This window comes from Anolis carolinensis, chromosome 3 (assembly GCF_035594765.1).
Source record: "Anolis carolinensis isolate JA03-04 chromosome 3, rAnoCar3.1.pri, whole genome shotgun sequence".
Lineage (NCBI taxonomy): Eukaryota > Metazoa > Chordata > Lepidosauria > Squamata > Dactyloidae > Anolis > Anolis carolinensis.
This window is the reverse complement of record NC_085843.1, coordinates 1,735,341-1,756,722: the sequence shown is the minus strand read 5'-3', so window position 1 is coordinate 1,756,722 and position 21,382 is coordinate 1,735,341. Positions and strand designations below refer to the sequence as shown.

The window sequence follows — 21,382 nt, the reverse complement described above, 5'->3', positions numbered from 1 at the left end:
AAGGGGCAGCCGGAGAGAGGCCTGTGGGCAGGCAGACTGCCCTCCCTTTGTGACCTCACAGTGACCAATACACACCACTCATTGAGACAACTGCATGTGCTGCTGCTGCCTCCCATGCTGAGGGACCTCCTCCTCCTCTTCCTCCCTCTCTCCTTCCTTCCCTCCATCCCTCTCTCCCTCGGCTGCCTGCCTGGCTACCACCTGCCCCTCGCCCATGACCAGGCCCGCCCCCTGCAGCCGCCCCCCTGGACCCACGGAGGCCCCGTCCAACCGGGAGCAAGATGGACCCTAGTAGCGGCACCCAGGCCCTGGACGTTGGGGAGGCCGACGCCAACTGGGAGCTGATCCGGGACAAGGTTGGAGGGGAAAGCGGGGAGCCCAAGGGGGTCCGGGTGCCCCCAACAGGGGAGAGGGGTGGTCCGGGCAAGGCGGGGGAGGAGGCTCTTCCCTTTTTAAAAAATTTAATTTTTAGAATAATGTCACTGGGTGAAGTTAATGGGATATAAAATGTTCTGTAACGCGCTGGGCTTGTAGCTATTGTCTTTGTATAGGATGTATACTTTATGCCCAGCAGGAAGCCAGGGTGCCTCAAAGAGAAGTTCTTGAGGATTTTCCTGAAAAGGATAGTCCTTTGAGTCTTTAATGAGATAACAAAGTCTTTATTGTTGAACAAAGAACAAATCTTCAAGGAGTCAAATGACACTTCAAGGTTTCCTTAATAGACTGTTGGCCCTTTCAGTCTTGTCCCCAAGGGACAGGCGATTGGCTTTGGATAACTGTGAAAACCCCCTTCTAACCTCTCCCAGGCTGTCTATCATATGGGCTTAGCTGATGTGGGTCCCACTACCGATTCCAAGTGCGTCTGGGTATCGAGTGGACCTACCAACCAAGGCTTGAAGATGTTTCAGCTGGGGTTCCGTGGATCTGTGGTGCTGTTCCCTCTCCGGGGTTTCTTTGGAAACTTTAGGGCTGTTTCCCTCATGAGCTGTGAGGCTGAGAGGCTGTGAGCTCTTAGCCAGAATCTTTGGGACCTTTCCCCTGGAATTTCCGTTTCTGTTTTCTTGGATGTTCTATATCCCCGGATGTTCTTGAGATGTGAAGCTTTTCTACGGGACGAGCTGGTCTATGTCCTATAGCTTAGCTTCCTTAGTGAGACTGACTTAAAAATGGCTCCTTCCCTCCCAGAGCCCTGAACAAGGGGCGGAACCAAACTTGATGATTGACAGGTGGCCTGTCCTATGATTGCAAACATTAGCAACAAGAAAATAAAGTCGGAGCTTCTGGCACAGCCGTACCAGAACACAAAATATAAAAAGGAGAAACACCTATAGATAGACCAAGGGTCCCCAAACTAAGGCCCGGGGGCCGGATGCGGCCCTCCAAGGTCATTTACCTGGCCTCCGCCCTCAGTTTTATAATATAATATTTTTATATCAGTTTTAATAATATAATATATTGTATATACATACAATATTGATAATAATATGTTATACAATATAATACTAATAGTAATACCATATAATAATATTAATTATATGTTATATATTAGATATTATATAATAGTATAGTGGTATAGTTCAGTATAGTAATATATAATGCTAATATTGTGTTACGCTAATAGTATAATATATTGTATGTACATACAGCTGCTCTGAGTCCCCTTCGAGGTGAGAAGGGTGGGATATAAATGTAGTAAATAAATGCAGTAAATAAATAATTAATTTTAGACTTAGGCTCGGCCAAAGTCTGACATGACTTGAAGGCACACAACAACAACAACAATCCTAATTGACTATCTCATTGGCTAGTAGCAGGCCCACACTTTCCATTGAAATCCTAATAGGTTTATGTTGGTTAAAATTGTTTTCATTTTTAAATATTGTATTTGTATTGTTCTTTTGTTGTTGTTGTTGTTGCACTACAAATAAGACATGTGCAGTATGCATAGGAATTTGTTTGTATTTTTTTTCAAATGATAATTTGGCCCCTCAACAGTGTGAAGGATTGTGGACCGGCCCTCTGCTTAAAAAGTTTGGGGACCCCTGAGATAGACAATACATCTAATTCAGATATTGATGCACTCCAGCCGGGAGACTTTTTTACCCAGCACCACACCAGAGCCCAGTATTGTAACTGCAATAGTTTATTACGAAAATAATGTACAAAAGGGGAAAAAATTGGCTTACGATTTTGGATCATGTAATTTTAATGTTTATTTAGTTGCTTTAATTCTCTCTGTGTTGCTTATATCTTATGTTTCCATGATCTTAATGATTTTAACTCATTAAGTGTTTAGTGTTTAGATATATGATTTGGTTTTTGCATGTATGTTTGGCATTGAATTTTGCCATTATTATGTTGTTGTAAACTGCTTTGGGGTGAGAAAAGGGGGTATATAAATACAGTAAGTAAATAAAGAGGGCATTTCCCAAAAAGCAGTAGAGAAGGAGCTATAGAACAGCAGTCGTCCATATACAAAAGATCAGTGGAAACCTCAGTGTCGTTCTAGGCTGCACCTGTAGAAGTATAGTTGTCCAGATGGATGGAAGTCCTAGTCCCCACTCTCTTCTTCTGCTTTGGCCAGACCTCCTCACCTAGAATGATCCAAGAGGGAGATGGACAGGATGGAAGGGTCAAGGTCTGGAAACTATGAGTCTCAATTAGGAGACTGAAGGTACTTAGACTGGAGAAAAGAAGGTTATGAGAAGTAGACACAAGAGGCATGTCTGACTTTGATTCGTGGGGTTGGGCTGGATGGCTCTGGAAGATTCTTCATCTCTATAATAACTTCCTTAAGTTTCTGAGCTGTCTTCAAGGGCAGCCCCATGTAGAGTGTGTTGCAGTAATCTAATCTGGACGTAAGTAAGGAGTGGACTACCGTGGCCAAGTCAGGCTTCTCGAGGTATGGTCACAGTTGACGCACAAGCTTCAACTGTGCAAAGGCCCTCCTGGCCACCACTGACACCTGAGGGTCCAGGAAGGGAGAGAGCCACACTCACGATAAGCCAGTCCAAACGTCGTCACCAAGGTGGTCAAACAGAGCCGTTGTCAAATCAGTCCAAGAGTCCAGGAAGGGAGAAAGCCACACTCACGATAAGCCAGTCCAAACGTCGTCACCAAGGTGGTCAAACAGAGCCGTTGTCAAATCAATCCAAGAGTCCAGGAAGGGAGAAAGCCACACTCACGATAAGCCAGTCCAAACGTCGTCACCAAGGTGGTCAAACAGAGCCGTTGTCAAATCAGTCCAAGAGTCCAGGAAGGGAGAAAGCCACACTCACGATAAGCCAGTCCAAACGTCGTCACCAAGGTGGTCAAACAGAGCCGTTGTCAAATCAGTCCAAGAGTCCAGGAAGGGAGAAAGCCACACTCACGATAAGCCAGTCCAAACGTCGTCACCAAGGTGGTCAAACAGAGCCGTTGTCAAATCAGTCCAAGAGTCCAGGAAGGGAGAAAGCCACACTCACGATAAGCCAGTCCAAACGTCGTCACCAAGGTGGTCAAACAGAGCCGTTGTCAAATCAGTCCAAGAGTCCAGGAAGGGAGAAAGCCACACTCACGATAAGCCAGTCCAAACGTCGTCACCAAGGTGGTCAAACAGAACCGTTGTCAAATCAGTCCAAGAGTCCAGGAAGGGAGAAAGCCACACTCACGATAAGCCAGTCCAAACGTCGTCACCAAGGTGGTCAAATAGAGCCGTTGTCAAATCAATCCAAGAGTCCAGGAAGGGAGAAAGCCACACTCACGATAAGCCAATCCAAACGTCGTCACCAAGGTGGTCAAACAGAGCCGTTGTCAAATCAATCGAAGAGTCCAGGAAGGGAGAAAGCCACACTCACGATAAGCCAATCCAAACGTCGTCACCAAGGTGGTCAAACAGAGCCGTTGTCAAATCAATCCAAGAGTCCAGGAAGGGAGAGAGCCACACTCACGATAAGCCAGTCCAAACGTCGTCACCAAGGTGGTCAAACAGAGCCGTTGTCAAATCAGTCCAAGAGTCCAGGAAGGGAGAAAGCCACACTCACGATAAGCCAATCCAAACGTCGAGGATTCTCAGGAAACAGAACTCTAAGCTGCAGAACCCAAACCCAAAACCCAACACGAGAACAGGCAGCGACAAAATCCACATGATCCAAAACCGACACTGCCTTCTGCAAAGATTCCTCATTTCAGAGCCTACTTTTAACTTACACATCATTATCCGATGATGAGCTGGCCTCCACCCCATCATCATCTCTAGCAGCTGTCCTTGTCTCCACACTGGAACCCCTGTTTCCATCTCTCCAGTTCCTCCATCTCCTGTCAACACTTAGGTTTCCCCATGATTCGGATGTACCTCCCGTTTGTCAATCCTCCCGTCCGACCAGCGTGTTGCTAGAAGCTGGTTCTGCACATAAGTTTCCAATCTCTTGTACCCTAGTCCCATCCATTGTGTTCTCCCCATCCTCATCACTCCCAGACCCATCACTCCCAGAGAAACCCATAAACGATTCATCATTTGTGGGAGCAGTAAATATATCCCGGAGCTTCTTCCTCTCCCGTTCTTCATCCGATTCCTGCTGCCTCTGTTCCCATCCATCACATTTCCTTCCTCAATCATTGATTCCCCGCCACTTGAAAATCCTTCGAAGGTGTCTTCATCAGTAGGCGCCATAAGTATATCCCGGATCTGTTCCCTTTGCTGTTCCTCAACTGACACCTCCCCACGATTACCTCTTTGTCTCCTACTGATACTGCTACTACTGCTTGCAACATTACCTACTGACTCAACTACAACACACCCTGTATATAAAACTAATTTTAATTGATTTGCACTCTATTTTATATTTTTATATATGAGTATTTTATTGTAAGCCGCCCTGAGTCCCCTGTTGGGTGAGAAGGGCGGGATATAAATGTTGTAATAAATAAAATAAATAAATAAATCAAGTGTCTGTGCTGAATCCAGGAGGACCTGGCGGACCTTTGACTTCAGGGGGATTGCGACCCCATCAAGCACAGGTTGTCACCCTAGACCCCGATTGGCCGCACAACTGACCAGGAGGACCTCTGTCTTGTCTGGATTAAGTTTCAGCTTGTTGGCCCACATCCAGTCCATCACAGTGGCAGGGACTGGTCCAGAACATGGGGGGTTTCCTTGAGTTAGGTGGAAAGGAGTAGTAGAGTTGAGTGTCATCTGCGTAGAGGTGGCACCCAACTCCAAAACTCTGTCAGAGTATTTGCAGCGCAGCAGTAGTTGGATGGAAGCAGTGGAACGCAGAACGAAGAGACACTCAGAGACGTTGGTAAAACTATTGACAAAGTTTTACTCTATGCAGCAATAATCAACACAAACAGACTTGCAGACGACAGACAAACACAGGACTGCTCTGTTCTCCAACAGAACTTGACTCGAACTTAGGCAGACAGAACTCAACTGAACTGATGCAATCGTTATGCACAAACACTTGTGTCTGGATACTCCCTAGTTCCAGCCACACATCAAGGTCATCATAGCTTCTTGGCAATTAACTCTTTCCACACTATGGTACATTCTGGATGATGCAATCAGTTGTAATACAAGAATGGCACAAATTGCATTTAAACACTATCAATACACAAATCCCACATTAACAAACTCTGGATGACCTCACCCAGCGGTTTCATGTCGATGTTAAAAAGCATGGAAGATAGCGTGGAACCTTGCGGGACCCCACAGGTCAAAAGCCAGGGGTCCGAGCAGGTGTCTCCAGGCTTCACCATCTGAGTGCGGCCCTCCAAGAAGGAGCGGAGCCTCTGCAAAGCAGCACCCCTAATACCCATTCCAAAGAACCACCCCAGAAGGACACCATGGCCAATGGTATCGAAAGCTGCTGAGATGTCCAGAAGAACCAACAAGGACACTCTCCCCTGTCTAGTTCTCTGTGGAGGTCATCCACCAAGGTGCCCAAAGCCGTCTCCGTGCCATGACCAGGACTGAAACCAGACTGCGCTGGATCCAGATAATCAGTCCCCATCAGGAACCCCTGGAGATGAGAGGCAACCACCCGCTCTAGAACCTTGCCCAGAAAAGGGAGGTTGGAGGTTGGCCGATAGTTGTTGAATACCATTGGATCCAGGGATGCCTTTTTTAGGGCAGGTCTTACTATTCCCTGTTTAAGGTTAGATAGAAAGTGTCCCTGAACCACTGAGGCATTCACAGTCTTCACAAGCCAATTCTCAATTGGCAAGTTTTATTAGCCAAGAAGGGCAAGGATCCAGAGTGCACGTAGTCACCCTCAACAACTCCAAGGGTCCCCTCGACATCATCGGGTTGAACAATCTGAAATGAAGAGCCCCTGTTAGGGATTCCTCATCTTCAGAAGAGGAAGGGGAGCAGGAATGTGTTCAGGAATTAGAGAGTTGGAATCAGAGGAGGAGTTTTTGCAAGTGCCCACATTTCAGGAAAGGCGAAAGGAAACAGAGCAGAGACGCTGTTCAGCTAGAATAGCAGCCAGAAACGCTGAAGTAATTGGGAATCGCCCTAGCATCTGCAGCATGGGTAAAATCAGGAGCAGGACTAGTCAACTTTTGCTGTTAACAAACGACTCTGATGCTTAAGTTTTCGCTCCCATTTGTGCCTGCTTCGAGTCTGTGTTTGGGAAACTGCTCCAAGGATTTATTGATCAATGCACGTTGTTTCTTTGTCTGAAGTGAGACTGCTGCTTTATTTACTGTGTCTGCAGTAAGACTTTTTTTGCTTTCTTTTGCATTATACAACTACATATGCTGTTCTATGTTTTGCTGAAGTAATGCATTTTTCATTCGCTTACAACGTTGTGTTGAGGCTTTTCTGTTGGCGCTTCCTTTCATCTCTCTTGCCAGCGGTCCTGGGCCTCCTGCAGGGCACTGATCATTATTCATTGGCTCATTACGCATTAAAATATTGATCCACCGCCTCCCTCGCCTCCAAGGACCCCAGGGCCGCCCTCCAGCAGAACCGGTTGAAAGCCAATTAAAGCAACCAGCAGATGAAAAGCGCATTGGATTATTATTGGATGTGTGACTCCAAATGCCATGGAACTGGTGCCCACTCATCCGACTCCCTTTGCATACCGCATATGGGGAGAAGCTGGGGACTCCCCTTTCTGACCCTGGTGTCCGGCCACTGACCACCATTTGGAATGTGTGGCCTCTGGGCCTCCATTTCCACCGGGCAGGGAACATCATGACATGCTCTGAGTTCCATTTCCAGGCTTGAAAGGAGCAACTTCCCTCTTCTGCCAGGCAGGAAAGGCACAACCCAAGCCCTCCTGGCAGATGGCCATGCAACCTCTGTAATTGTACAGAGGGTCAGAACGCCTTAAGGGACCCTGGGGGTGAAGTCGCCTAAAACGTCAAGGTACGAGTGGGATCATCACATCCTTGTGACTTGGTTTGTGGTGGAGGTTTTTAAACAGAGACTGGATGGCCATCTGTTAGGAGGGCTTGGATGGTGACTTCCTGTATGTCAGGAAGAGGTTTGACAGGTTGGCCCTTGAGGCCTCCCTAACTGTAGAGTCTATGATCTAGACACAAGGCTCCTATGGATGCAGCTGAGAATTGCATTGGTTTCGTTAGCTGCCGCATCATGCTCTTGGCGCCTGCTCAGCTTGTGGTCCAGCTCCCAGGAGCCTTGTGAAGCCCACGTTTTACTGGCTTTGTTGTGAGAACAACCTATGCTTGTGATAGTGAGAGTGGTAGTGACATAAAGTCTGGCTTCCTCTTTGAACTGTCGGTAAAATTGATTATTATAGTATGAAATTGTGCTTAGAGTTTAAAGCTGTGTGTTAGATTTAGAAGTAAAGAGGTTAAATGCATAGAGTGGGAATGTATTGCTAGAGCGTAACTTTGAGAAGTTTCCGCTTGCTAGCCGGACGTATATTTAGAGATAAGAATGGAATGTTCACTCCTGCAGCGTGCTCCGATGTAGTCGGACAGAGTCTGGTTATTGTCCCATCTGTCTTGTATATAGTAAATAATCAATAAAGTTTGAGCCACTTAAATAAGCTAAACTAAGGAGTTGTGGTGCATATTTTATTCCGTGTGTTCTGGGCTGCCAGCCAGAACGTCGGAGAAGGAATTGATTCATCTCAATCAACCAACTGATATGAACTGCGCATGCTCGTCACATTCTAGTTGTTTAATGTTGTAGCTCAGCCTGAGCTGGAGCCAGACTTTGGCCCCATTCAAGACTTTGATTTTAGGCCTGAAATTCAGCTACCTTTACCTGAATTGGTTCCAGCAGAGGATTCTGGAACCAGAGATGAGGTTGCAAGCAGGCACTCTGAGCCACATTCCTGTTCCCAGTCAAGGTCAGTTCAGCAAAGGCCAGATGGGCATGCTAGTCCGGAGGAGGAGGATGGATTTGACAGAAGGGAGATGTTTACCCAGGGACGGAGCCAGAGGGAATGTTTACGAAGGAGTCAATGCCTGGTTCAGAGACAAGCTAATGAATAGCTTTCCCATAAGAAGGATAGTTCTCCCTTGGAACAATAGCCTTGAAATTTCCTTACATACATCTTGCTTTCTCTGCACCGCAGAGGTGTCAACGTTGCCATTCAAGTGAAAAAGATCTTTTCCTCCATGTTCTTGCATCCGTGACTTTCAAGCCAAGATTCTGCCTTGCTGTACCTTGATTCCAGTTGAGCCTTCCTATTTCCTTGCTGTGTGGATTACAATTATATTGGATTACTTTGAGTTTGGTTCTTGCTTCTTGTGGCTTCCTGTTGTTTCCTACTTGGGAAGTGAACTCTGTGTGGACTACTCCTGATACTTCTTGTGGGACTAAGTACAGTTCCAGTTTATAACCTTGAGTGACTTTCTTGAACTTCTGCTTGAGGACGGATAAGTATATTGCTTTGTGGTTTATCCACTCTCTTGACTGAACTTTATTTCCTTGTGCTTACTTATATTCTCCAACAAACAGCTTGACTGCTTATATTCTGGGCTCCAGTGTGGTTTTTGAGGTGTCTATGCAGCCTAGGGGTGTGTAACATCCCTAGACTGTGTGAGCACTGGAAACCAACACGGAGGCCAATAAACAATCTAATATCTTTATTAATGCAATAAAAGAATAAAACAAAAGTATGCAGAGTATTTAGTCAAGCAACTGTTCTTATAGGAAAGATCAAAAATAGTCCAAATAAATGAAGTTATATGTCCAGTATTAGAGTCCAAAGTCTATAATCCAATAACCGAAACACACTCAAACACTTTGGAAGTTTGAGTGGGGAAAGAGCAAGGATTCACAGGGAGATTCTTGAAGTAAAGTCCAGACAAGGATTCGAGGCTAGGCAAGGTAATTCGTGGTGGATCTGAAACACAGTCCAAACTTGAACAGGAGTGAAAATGCAACTCCCGGTCTACTCGTGAGTAAGCGCACCAAAAGGCCGCTTAGAAGCTCGGAAACAAGGGACGATGTTCTTCTTTGATTAGTCATGTTGACACCGCGATAGGGAGAGCTCAGTGCAGAACTTTTATCGAAGTTCAAGAGCTTCCCCCCAACAGGTGTTTAACTCCGCAATTGTTCCCAGAGAAAGTAGCTGTTTCAACATGCCTGCCTCCCCAAAACTTCGCAAGGGAAACGGTTTAATTACAATCGTCTCTCTCCACTAATCTCGCGCTTCGTCTCAGAAACTCCTTATGGGAGCGATGTGTTTTGAGAAAGGACTTCCTATCAAACACAACACTTTCCGGGGAACCAGGCTCTGTTTCAAGGGCGTTCGTAATTGGCTTTGGCACGAAAATGTCAACAGGGGACATCTGGAATGGAACAGAATCTTGCTGAGATGGGAAAAAACCCATATCCTCTTCAGTTTGATCTATGATGGCTGCGGGGTCATGGGTCAAAGGTCCCTGAGACATCACAGGGTGCGACATTCAACTCTTTCGTTGCTGGCAGCATGGGTTTTTAACTTAACTTATGCAATCCTATGACTATAAAATCGACAGGAATGCTACTGGAACAAGGCCATACAGCTTGGAAACAACCTAACTCACCAGTGATAGAAATGTTGGGATATTGGGGAAGGGTCCGGGGTTGGAAGTGCCTGCACACCACCCTGCAAAGCCCCCCTACTCTTTGTGTCTCCCTCTGTGCAGGTGATTGAGGAGCGCTTTGGCCCCACGGTCATCCCGGTGCCCTTCCTGGCGGAGGCCTCCTGCTACGACCTGCTGACGGTGCTGGTCAAGAGGCCCCCCCCTCGGGGCCCAGCCGCCCTCCCGCTGCCGCTGCTGCTGCGCCACCGCCGCCCACGCTGCCTGGTGCCGGTGGGGCCCCTGGAGGGTTTGCTGCGGGGGGGCCCGGCCCCGGCCCTGTGCCACGGCACCCGCGAGTACAGCGCCCGCGTGCGGGGGGAGTCCCGCTACGAGGAGACGCGCCTGGTGGCCGGGGTCCTGCGGCACATCCGCCTGACCATGTCCGGGGTCCACAAGAAAGTGGCCTTCCTGGCCCTGCGCCCGGGGACCGTGGCCCTGCGGACGGAGCTGCCCTGGCTGCGCACACAGAGGAGCCTCTTCGTCATCTATGAGGTAGGCAGAGTAACCCTATTATTGCCATTGTACGTCGTACGACAAAACGAAATGCCATGTCCAATGCACATTATACATATATGCAACTAAAAACAAAACCTTCCACATCCTTTCCCACTTCAAGTGAAATGGCAGACAAAGGTTTAAGGTAATGAGACAAAGAGAGTTCCGGTTGCTGTAGAAAAAGACGTTTATTCTCAGTGGCCAGAGAGAATAAGCAATAGGAAGGACCTTCTCCTGTAATCAGGAAAGCGAAGGTGCGGAACAAAGAAACACAGGTTCTTATACACCCTTTTTTCCTCCATCTACCTACGTCATCTAGGCATTATCCATCACCAATTAGTGTCAAAAAAAAGTCTTATTTGCACTTTACTAAAAGCTACTTTTGCATTTTCCTAAAATATAATCTACTTTCAAGACCTCTGACCCTCCATTTGGCCTTATCTAAGGAATTCCTATCTAGGCTCTCAGGGATCCATTAATTAAGGAATTCCCCCCTATCTTAGCTTGTCAGAGAGTCATTAGCACTCCTACATGGCGCCAGGTCTTGACATCCCAAAAGCCTTAATTTGTCTTTTGTCCATTAGCTTATCTATTCTTGTTGACACTTGACATATGTCTCTGGCACTTAGGGTGAACTTTGGTCTCTGCTTATGAGGAGATGGTTATTTGCTAAGCAGAGTGTATTTTGGGGCTATATGCACACAATCTGCTTGTGATTACATTTTTCCTATTCCTATTTCTAATATGATTACATTCAATATATAGTTTCCAATACAAGTATTATATTTTCCCAATACACCTTCATCACAAGTAAGGCTTGGCGTGTTTTCTAAGAACCTACCATAACACTAGGAGGAAAGCTCTCTCTCAGCCTGTTTGACCTTGTTGTTATCATCCTGACCTATACCATCAACTAGATGGCCTTTAGAGGTCCCTCCCAGCTTCAGGCCACCATCTCAGTCAGGTTCCCCCCAAGGCTGAAGTTCCCAATACTTAGGTCATAGAGTTGTAAGGTTGGGCTGCTTTGGGAGCTGGACTAGATGGCCTTTAGAGGTCCCTCCCAGCTCTTGACCTCCATCCCAGAGAGATTTCCCCAAGAGCTGAGATCTCTGAAGCCCCCAACTCTCAGATGATGGAGTTATGAGGTCGGGCTGGTTTGGGGGCTGGACTAGATAGCCTTTAGACATCCTTCTGGCCTCTAGACCTCCATCCCGGCCAAGTTCCTTTCATTCAGACCAATGACTCTGCCCCCTAGGGCTGAGGTCCCTGAAGCCCCCAACTCTCAGGTGATGGATTTACGAGGTTGGGCTGGTTTGGAAGCTGGACTAGCTGGCCTTTAGAGGTCCCTGTGGTCCTAGACCACCATTCCAGCCAGATTCACCAAGGGCTGGAGCCCCCAACTCTCAGGTGATGGAGTTATGAGGTTGGGCTTCTTGGGGGGCTGGACTAGATGGCCTTTAGAGGTCCCTGTGGCCCTAGGCCTCCATCCCAGCCACATTCTCTTCAGGGCTGGAGCCTCCAACTCTAAGGTGATGAAGATATGAGGTTGGGCTTCTTGGGGGGCTGGACTAGATGGCCTTTAGAGGTCCCTTTGGCTTTAGGCCTCCATCTCGGCCAGGTTCCTTGCAGACCAAAGACTCCACCCTCTAGGGCTGAGGTCCCTGAAGCCCCTTCCTCTCTGGTGATGGGATAGAATAGAGTAACTATGCAATGAATATATGTCCTTCCACGTTCTGATTCCTATTGCGCCCATGTGTCATGATCTCCAATCTTTGACATCTCCTGTTGGCTGACAAAGAACAGATGCCAGCCATAAAACGGGCCAGCCATAAAACCTCAATTACCCTCTGGTATGCGAAAGCCCCTATATAAATGGGCCAAAGAGAAGGTTCTGGTATTCTGTACAAATTGTCAGGTTCTCTTCTCCCAGTTGTGCTGTGGGTCAGTCCTTCACCAGAAAAAGCACCAAGACACACGTTGGTAGATTCCAACAGGTTTTATTGTACAGAATACCAGAACCTTGTCTTTGGCCCATTTATATAGGGGCTCTCGCATACCAGAGGGTAATTGAGGTGTTATGGCTGGCCCGTTTATGGCTGGCATCTGTCCTTTGTCAGCAGACCGGAGATGTCAAAGATTGGAGATCATGACACCATGACGATGCGACCACAGGGTTCAGTCCAGTCCCATCTCTGCGTGTCCTCCTTCTTCCCGGCAGGTCTTCTACTGCGGCCGCCTCTGCCTGTCGGTCACCCAGGGCCAGACCCACCGCGCCTTCCTGCTCGAGCGCCCGCTCCCCGTGGCCTTCTCCTGCCTCAAGTTCGCCCTGGGCCCCAAGGGGCTGCTGGGCCCACAGAAGCCCGTGGGGCACGTCCTGCCCGCCCGGGCCGCCTGGCTCCACACCGCCGTCCTGGAGACCCCCAAGGCCCTCAACGCCGACCCCGCCGCCGACCCCAAGGCCCCGGCCCCTGGCGTGGAGGGACCGCTGGTCAAGGAGAAGGCCGTGGCCGCCGGACACAAGCGGTGGAGGTCCCTGCAGAGGCCCCTGCGGCCCCTGACCGGTGAGGCCCCGAAGAAGGCTCTGTGGGTGCGAGTGGGGAGGGGTCGGGGGTCATGGGCCCTCTCAAGGGCATCCGGTCCAGCCCCTGAGATGGCCTGGAGTCATAGAATCCTCGTTGGAAAAGACTTCATGACACAATCAAAGCATCCCCGACAGATGGCCATCCAGTCTCAATAATATTAATGATGATGATAATAGTAATAATAATAAGTTGAAAGAGACTGCATGGGCCATCCAGTCCAACCTGCTTTATTCTGCCATGCAAGAAAAGCACAATCAAAGCTTCCCCGACAGATGGCCATCCAGTCTCAATAATATTGATGATGATGATGATGATGATGATAACAATAATAATAAGTTGGAAGAGACTTCATGGGCCATCCAGTCCAACCTGCTTTATTCTGCCATGCAAGAAAAGCACAATCAAAGCTTCCCCGACAGATGGCCATCCAGCCTCAATAATATTAATGATGATGATGATGATGATGATAACAATAATAATAAGTTGGAAGAGACTTCATGGGCCATCCAGTCCAACCTGCTTTATTCTGCCATGCAAGAAAAGCACAATCAAAGCATCCCCGACAGATGGCCATCCAGTCTCAATAATATTGATGATGATGATGATGATGATGATGATGATGATGATAATAAGTTGGAAGAGACTTCATGGGCCATCCAGTCCAACCTGCTTTATTCTGCCATGCAAGAAAAGCACAATCAAAGCTTCCCCGACAGATGGTCATCCAGTCTCAATAATATTGATGATGATGATGATGATGATGATGATGATGATGATGATGATGATGATGATGATAATAATAATAAGTTGGAAGAGACTTCATGGGCCATCCAGTCCAACCTGCTTTATTCTGCCATGCAAGAAAAGCACAATCAAAGCTTCCCCGACAGATGGCCATCCAGCCTCAATAATATTAATGATGATGATGATGATGATGATAACAATAATAATAAGTTGGAAGAGACTTCATGGGCCATCCAGTCCAACCTGCTTTATTCTGCCATGCAAGAAAAGCACAATCAAAGCTTCCCCGACAGATGGCCATCCAGTCTCAATAATATTGATGATGATGATGATGATGATAACAATAATAATAAGTTGGAAGAGACTTCATGGGCCATCCAGTCCAACCTGCTTTATTCTGCCATGCAAGAAAAGCACAATCAAAGCTTCCCCGACAGATGGTCATCCAGTCTCAATAATATTGATGATGATGATGATGATGATGATGATGATGATAATAATAATAAGTTGGAAGAGACTTCATGGGCCATCCAGTCCAACCTGCTTTATTCTGCCATGCAAGAAAAGCACAATCAAAGCTTCCCTGACAGATGGCCATCCAGTCTCAATAATATTAATGATGATGATGATGATGATGATGATGATGATGATGATGATGATGATGATGATGATAACAATAATAATAAGTTGGAAGAGACTTCATGGGCCATCCAGTCCAACCTGCTTTATTCTGCCATGCAAGAAAAGCACAATCAAAGCTTCCCCGACAGATGGTCATCCAGTCTCAATAATATTGATGATGATGATGATGATGATGATGATGATGATGATGATGATGATGATGATGATGATGATGATAATAATAATATAGTTGGAAGAGACTGCATGGGCCATCCAGTCCAACCTGCTTTATTCTGCCATGCAAGAAAAGCACAATCAAAGCTTCCCCGACAGATGGTCATCCAGTCTCAATAATATTGATGATGATGATGATGATGATGATGATGATGATGATGATGATGATGATAATAATAATAAGTTGGAAGAGACTTCATGGGCCATCCAGTCCAACCTGCTTTATTCTGCCATGCGGGGAAAGCACAATCAAAGCTTCCCCGACAGATGGCCATCCAGTCTCAATAATATTAATGATGATGATAATAGTAATAATAATAAGTTGAAAGAGACTGCATGGGCCATCCAGTCCAACCTGCTTTATTCTGCCATGCAAGAAAAGCACAATCAAAGCATCCCCGACAGATGGCCATCCAGTCTCAATAATATTAATGATGATGATAATAGTAATAATAATAAGTTGAAAGAGACTTCATGGGCCATCCAGTCCAACCTGCTTTATTCTGCCATGCAAGAAAAGCACAATCAAAGCTTCCCCGACAGATGGTCATCCAGTCTCAATAATATTGATGATGATGATGATGATGATGATGATGATGATGATGATGATAATAAGTTGGAAGAGACTTCATGGGCCATCCAGTCCAACCTGCTTTATTCTGCCATGCAAGAAAAGCACAATCAAAGCTTCCCCGACAGATGGTCATCCAGTCTCAATAATATTGATGATGATGATGATGATGATGATGATGATGATGATGATGATGATGATGATGATAATAATAATATGATAGTTGGAAGAGACTGCATGGTCCATCAAGTCCAGCCTTCTTTATTCCGTCATGCAGGGAAAAGCACCATCAAAGCATCCCTGACAGATGGCCATCCAGTCTCAATAATATTAATAACGATGATGACGATGACAATAATAATAATGATGGGAATAATAATAATATAGTTGGAAGAGACTGCATGGGCCATCCAGTCCGACCTGCTTTATTCTGCCATGCAAGAAAAGCACAATCAAAGCTTCCCCGACAGATGGCCATCCAGCCTCAATAATATTGATGCTGATGCTGATGATGATATAGTTGGAAAAGCCTGCATGGGCCATACAGTCCAACACCCTCTATTCGGTTGTCAAAGGCTTTCATGGCCAGAATCGCTGTGTGGCCTGGCCATGTTCCAGAAGCATTCTCTCCTGATGTTTCGCCCACATCTATGGCAGGCATCCTCAGAGGTTGTGAGGTCTGTTGGAAAACTATGCAAGTGGGGTATATCTATCTATGGAAAGTCATAGGTGAATGAATTCTCGTCTGTTGGAGGCAAGGGAGAATGTTGCCACTGGCCAGCTTGAAGAGCACTGAATGGCCTTGCAGCTTCAAAGCCTGGCTGCCTCAGCGGCTTCTCCATGTAGTCCGACATGGTGGGTGCCAGAGTGGTCCAGCATTTCTGGGCTCCCAAATAATATATCTTTGCCTCGTTTCCAATGGACTTCACAACCTCCGAGGATGCCTGCCATAGATGTGGGCAAAAGGTCAGGAGAGAATGCTTCTGGAACAAGGCCAGGCAGCCCGGAAAACTCACAGCAATTCAGTGATTCCGGCCTCGAAAGCCTTGGACAACACAATAATAATAATAGTTGGAAAAGACTGCATGGGCCATCTAGTCCAAACTCGTTCTGCCATGCAGGAAAAGCACAATCAAAGCACCCCTGACAGATGGCCATCCAGTCTCACTTGGAGAAATGATTTCACCTAAACATTAGGATGGGAGCCCCGGTGGCGAAGTGTGTTAAAGCGCTGAGCTGCTGAACTTGCAGACTGAATGGTCCCAGGTTCAAATCCCGGGAGCGGAGTGAGTGCCCGCTGTTAGCCCCAGCTCCTGCCAACCTAGCAGTTTGAAAACATGCCAATGTGAGTAGATCAACAGATACCACTCCGGTGGGAAGGTAACGGCGCTCCCTGCAGTCATGCCAGTGGCCACATGACCTCGGAGGTGTCTACGGACAACGCCGGCTCTTTGGCTTAGAAACGGAGATGAGCACCAACCCCCAGAGTGTGAGTAGATCAATAGGTACTGCTCTGGCGGGAAGGTAACGGCGCTCCATGCAGTCATGCCAGTGGCCACATGACCTCGGAGGTGTCTACGGACAACGCCGGCTCTTTGGCTTAGAAACGGAGATGAGCACCAACCCCCAGAGTGTGAGTAGATCAATAGGTACTGCTCTGGCGGGAAGGTAACGGCGCTCCATGCAGTCATGCCAGTGGCCACATGACCTCGGAGGTGTCTACGGACAACGCCGGCTCTTCGGCTTAGAAACGGAGATGAGCACCAACCCCCAGAGTGTGAGTAGATCAATAGGTACTGCTCTGGCGGGAAGGTAACGGCGCTCCATGCAGTCATGCCAGTGGCCACATGACCTCGGAGGTGTCTACGGACAATGCCGGCTCTTTGGCTTAGAAATGGAGATGAGCACCAACCCCCAGAGTGTGAGTAGATCAATAGGTACTGCTCTGGCGGGAAGGTAACGGCGCTCCATGCAGTCATGCCAGTGGCCACATGACCTCAGAGGAGTCTATGGACAACGCCGGCTCTTCGGCTTAGAACTGGAGATGATAAAAAGGTGTAGTAGAGAGATATGTAGTAATGTTGTAATGGAAAAGTCTAAAACTGATAAGAAATATGCATAAAGATGTTTTGATTCTGATTTTTCTTTATTGTTGGATTGCATACAATGTGATATGTCTGGGATACTGTAAAATGAGGAAAGAATGTATACTTATACATTTTGAATTATAAATTAATAATAATAATAATATTGAAAATAAAACATGTATGGGTAGATGAAGGGTGTGTAGTGGAGAGATGTATAGTGAAGTTGTAATGGAAAAGTTAAAAAGACTGATGGGAAATATGCTTGGGGATGTTCTTGATTTTTGTTGTTGTTGTTGTTGTTGTTGTCGGATTGTATGCAACGTGATGTGTTTGAGATATTGTAGAATGAGGAAAATGTGAGCTTGTACAATTGGATTGATAAATTAATAAAAACAAATTTTAAAAAAGAAAAGAAATGGAGATGAGCACCAACCCCCAGAGTCGGTCACGACTGGACTTAACATCAGGGGAAACCTTTAGCCTTTGGGGTCTCTTTTCTTTCTTTTCTTTTTTAATTTTTATTAAATTTTGAAAATAACAATAAAATCCACTTTAGTGGGTTAGGAAAGTATGGGGGGGGGGAGAAAGGATGGGGGGTAGGGAGGGGGGTGGTAGAAAGTGAGGGGGAAAGGGGTAATAAGGGGGGGGGGGGTCAGGGTCCTTGTCGATTCTTGACTTCCATTCTTCTCTATAAAGTAGTCGTAACTATTTGTATTATTTATGTTGTTGGTATCATTCATTTTATTTATTTTTTTGTGTCGACAGTTGACACTTCTCCTTCGCATTAAGGCCTTTATAACAATATTCTAACTTTTTCTTTCTTCATCCAGTCCTTTACCGGTGTCCAATGTATTCTTTTTTTTTTGGCTTATTTTGTGTTGTTGATAGCAGGAACGTTAGGTAGTCCATATTCATTCTATCCCATATTCTTTTTATCCATTCTTCCACTTTGGGTATTAATTTCTGTTTCCATCATCTTGCAAGAACTAATCTGGCAGCTGTTGTTAAGTGTGTAAAGATTTTGTCTTCATTCTTTCCCCATTGGTTATTCGTCATGCCCAATAGAAAGAATTCTGGGAGTAGTGGTATTTTTATCTTTAAGACTTTTTGACATTTATCGTGGATTTCCCTCCAGTACGGTTTTACCTTCTCACAAGACCACCACATGTGTAGAGATGATCCTTCACCTCTTCCACATTTCCAGCATTTAATCTTCTTTCCTTTGGTAAATTTTGATATCCTTTTTGGGGTCAGGTGCCACCGATAGAACATTTTCCACCAATTTTCTTTCAATTCATAGGCATATGTATAATTTAGTTTTTCCCCCCATAAAAGTTCCCATTCCTCTAATAGTATAGTTCTTCCTAGATCTCTTGCCCAATTTGTCATGCACTCTTTTATTTGTTCCTTCTCAGTACTCCATTCCAATAGAAATTTATATTTTTTTGCCATTTTCCTCTTTCCCTTGTCTAATATTACATCCCATGGCGTTACCTTATCCTCGAATCCCTGAATCTTATCTTTATTGAAGCTTTCTTTTAATTGGGTTGTTGTATGTCTTTCGGGCTGTGTGGCCATGTTCCAGAAGCATTCTCTCCTGACGTTTCGCCCACATCTATGGCAGGCATCCTCAGAGGTTGTGAGGATGCCTGCCATAGATGTGGGCAAAACGTCAGGAGAGAATGCTTCTGGAACATGGCCACACAGCCCGAAAGACATACAACAACCCTGTGATCCCGGCCATGAAAGCCTTCGACAACACATTTCTTTTAATTGATAATACTGGAGCCAAGTTAGATTACCATATTTTAATTTTAATTCTTCCTTTGGGATCTCTTTTCCAAGTCTAGGGCTCTTTGGACCCTTTCCTTTCCTGCTCCTTAGCGGGGGGCTGGACTGGATGGCCCATGAGGTCTCTCTCTTCCAACTCTACTATTCTGTGATTCTAATGTGTCCTGTCTCCTTGCAGGGAAGTGGCCCTTCCGGCAGCCCCGGCCCCGGCTGGGCCCCACCACCGGCAGCCTGTCGGACCCCGAGAGACTCTCCATGTCGCTGCCCCTCCTGCAGAGCGCGGCGGGCGAAGAGAGCGACCCCGAAGACTGAACTGAGACACCCCGATCACGGCAATAAAGATGTTTGCACCCAAAGCCAATACTCCGTGAGGCTGGGACGCAGGGCAGAGGAAGGGGCAACGGGGCGGGGGGCACGAGGAACACCTGCCAAATTGTAGGAAATGTAAAATAATAATAATAATAATAATAATAATAATAATAATAATAATAAGGCCACCCTACTGGGATCTGCGCACATCATCCGAAAATACATCACACAGTCCTAGACACTTGGGAAGTGTTCGACTTGTGGTTTTGTGAAACGAAATCCAGCATATCTATCTTGTTTGCTGTGTCATACAACGTCGTTGTGTCAATAATAATAATAATAATAATAATAATAATAATAATAATAAGGCCACCCTGCTGGGATCTGCACGCATCATCCGAAAATACATCACACAGTCCTAGACACTTGGGAAGTGTTCGACTTGTGGTTTTGTGAAACGAAATCCAGCATGTCTATCTTGTTTGCTGTGTCATACAACGTCGTTGTGTCAATAATAATAATAATAATAATAATAATAATAAGGCCACCCTGCTGGGATCTGCACGCATCATCCGAAAATACATCACACCGTCCTAGACACTTGGGAAGTGTTCGACTTGTGGTTTTGTGAAACGAAATCCAGCATATCTATCTTGTTTGCTGTGTCATAATATAATAATAATAATAATAATAACAACAGTCCTAGACACTTGGGAAGTGTTCGACTTGTGGTTTTGTGAAACGAAATCCAGCATGTCTATCTTGTTTGCTGTGTCATACAACGTCGTTGTGTCAATAATAATAATAATAATAATAATAATAATAATAATAATAATAATAAGGCCACCTTACTGGGATCTGCACGCATCATCCGAAAATACATCACACAGTCCTAGACACTTGGGAAGTGTTCGACTTGTGGTTTTGTGAAACGAAATCCAGCATGTCTATCTTGTTTGCTGTGTCATACAACGTCGTTGTGTCAATAATAATAATAATAATAATAATAATAATAATAAGGCCACCCTGCTGGGATCTGCACACATCATCCGAAAATACATCACACCGTCCTAGACACTTGGGAAGTGTTCGACTTGTGGTTTTGTGAAACGAAATCCAGCATATCTATCTTGTTTGCTGTGTCATACAACGTCGTTGTGTCAATAATAATAATAATAATAATAATAATAATAATAAGGCCATCCTGCTGGGATCTGCACGCATCATCCGAAAATACATCACACCGTCCTAGACACTTGGGAAGTGTTCGACTTGTGGTTTTGTGAAACGAAATCCAGCATATCTATCTTGTTTGCTGTGTCATACAACGTCATTGTGTCAATAATAATAATAATAATAATAATAATAATAATAAGGCCACCCTGCTGGGATCTGCACGCATCATCCGAAAATACATCACACAGTCCTAGACACTTGGGAAGTGTTCGACTTGTGGTTTTGTGAAACGAAATCCAGCATGTCTATCTTGTTTGCTGTGTCATACAACGTCGTTGTGTCAATAATAATAATAATAATAATAATAATAATAATAATAATAATAGTAACTTTATTTTTATACCCCGCCTCTATCTCCCCAAAGGGGACTCAGGCCGGCTTACATGGGGCCAAGCCTGAATAAAAACAATAGCAATATAAAACACAGCAATAGACAAAAACATGCACCATTAAAAAATTTGAACATTAGCCAATAAAAACAAGAACTAATAAAAACATGGATTAAAACGGAGAGATTGTAAAAGTAGACTGGGTAAGGTGCACCCTATAAATATTGTAAACACGAGGTGACTGATAAAGTGCTGCAAATTCTTGGAAGTGCAAATTGGGATGGGAATAGAACCTGTGTCTATATCGAGTTGACAAAGGTAAAAAGTGCAAACCGGTACAAGAATAGA

At 45.6% G+C, this 21,382-nt stretch overlaps 1 protein-coding gene across 1 annotated transcript; it reads left to right on the top strand.

Moving 5' to 3' along the window:
* The first annotated feature begins 40 nt into the window (after nt 1–40).
* c3h11orf42 (chromosome 3 C11orf42 homolog) lies at nt 41–19,516 on the top strand. The gene is made up of 4 exons (XM_062974359.1): nt 41–356; nt 10,099–10,527; nt 12,749–13,091; nt 19,339–19,516. Exons 1-4 carry the CDS (start codon nt 282–284, stop codon nt 19,470–19,472), a joined length of 981 nt encoding a protein of 326 aa, XP_062830429.1. The 5' UTR covers nt 41–281; the 3' UTR covers nt 19,473–19,516.
* Nucleotides 19,517–21,382: the final 1,866 nt, after the last annotated feature.

Coding starts and splice junctions, on each gene's coding strand:
- c3h11orf42 (XM_062974359.1), top strand. CDS start 282: ATGGACCCTAGTAGCGGCACCCAGGCCCTGGACGTTGGGGAGGCCGAC. Junction 357..10,098: donor GGGAGCTGATCCGGGACAAG/GTTGGAGGGGAA, acceptor CCCTCTGTGCAG/GTGATTGAGGAGCGCTTTGG. Junction 13,092..19,338: donor GCCCCTGCGGCCCCTGACCG/GTGAGGCCCCGA, acceptor GTCTCCTTGCAG/GGAAGTGGCCCTTCCGGCAG.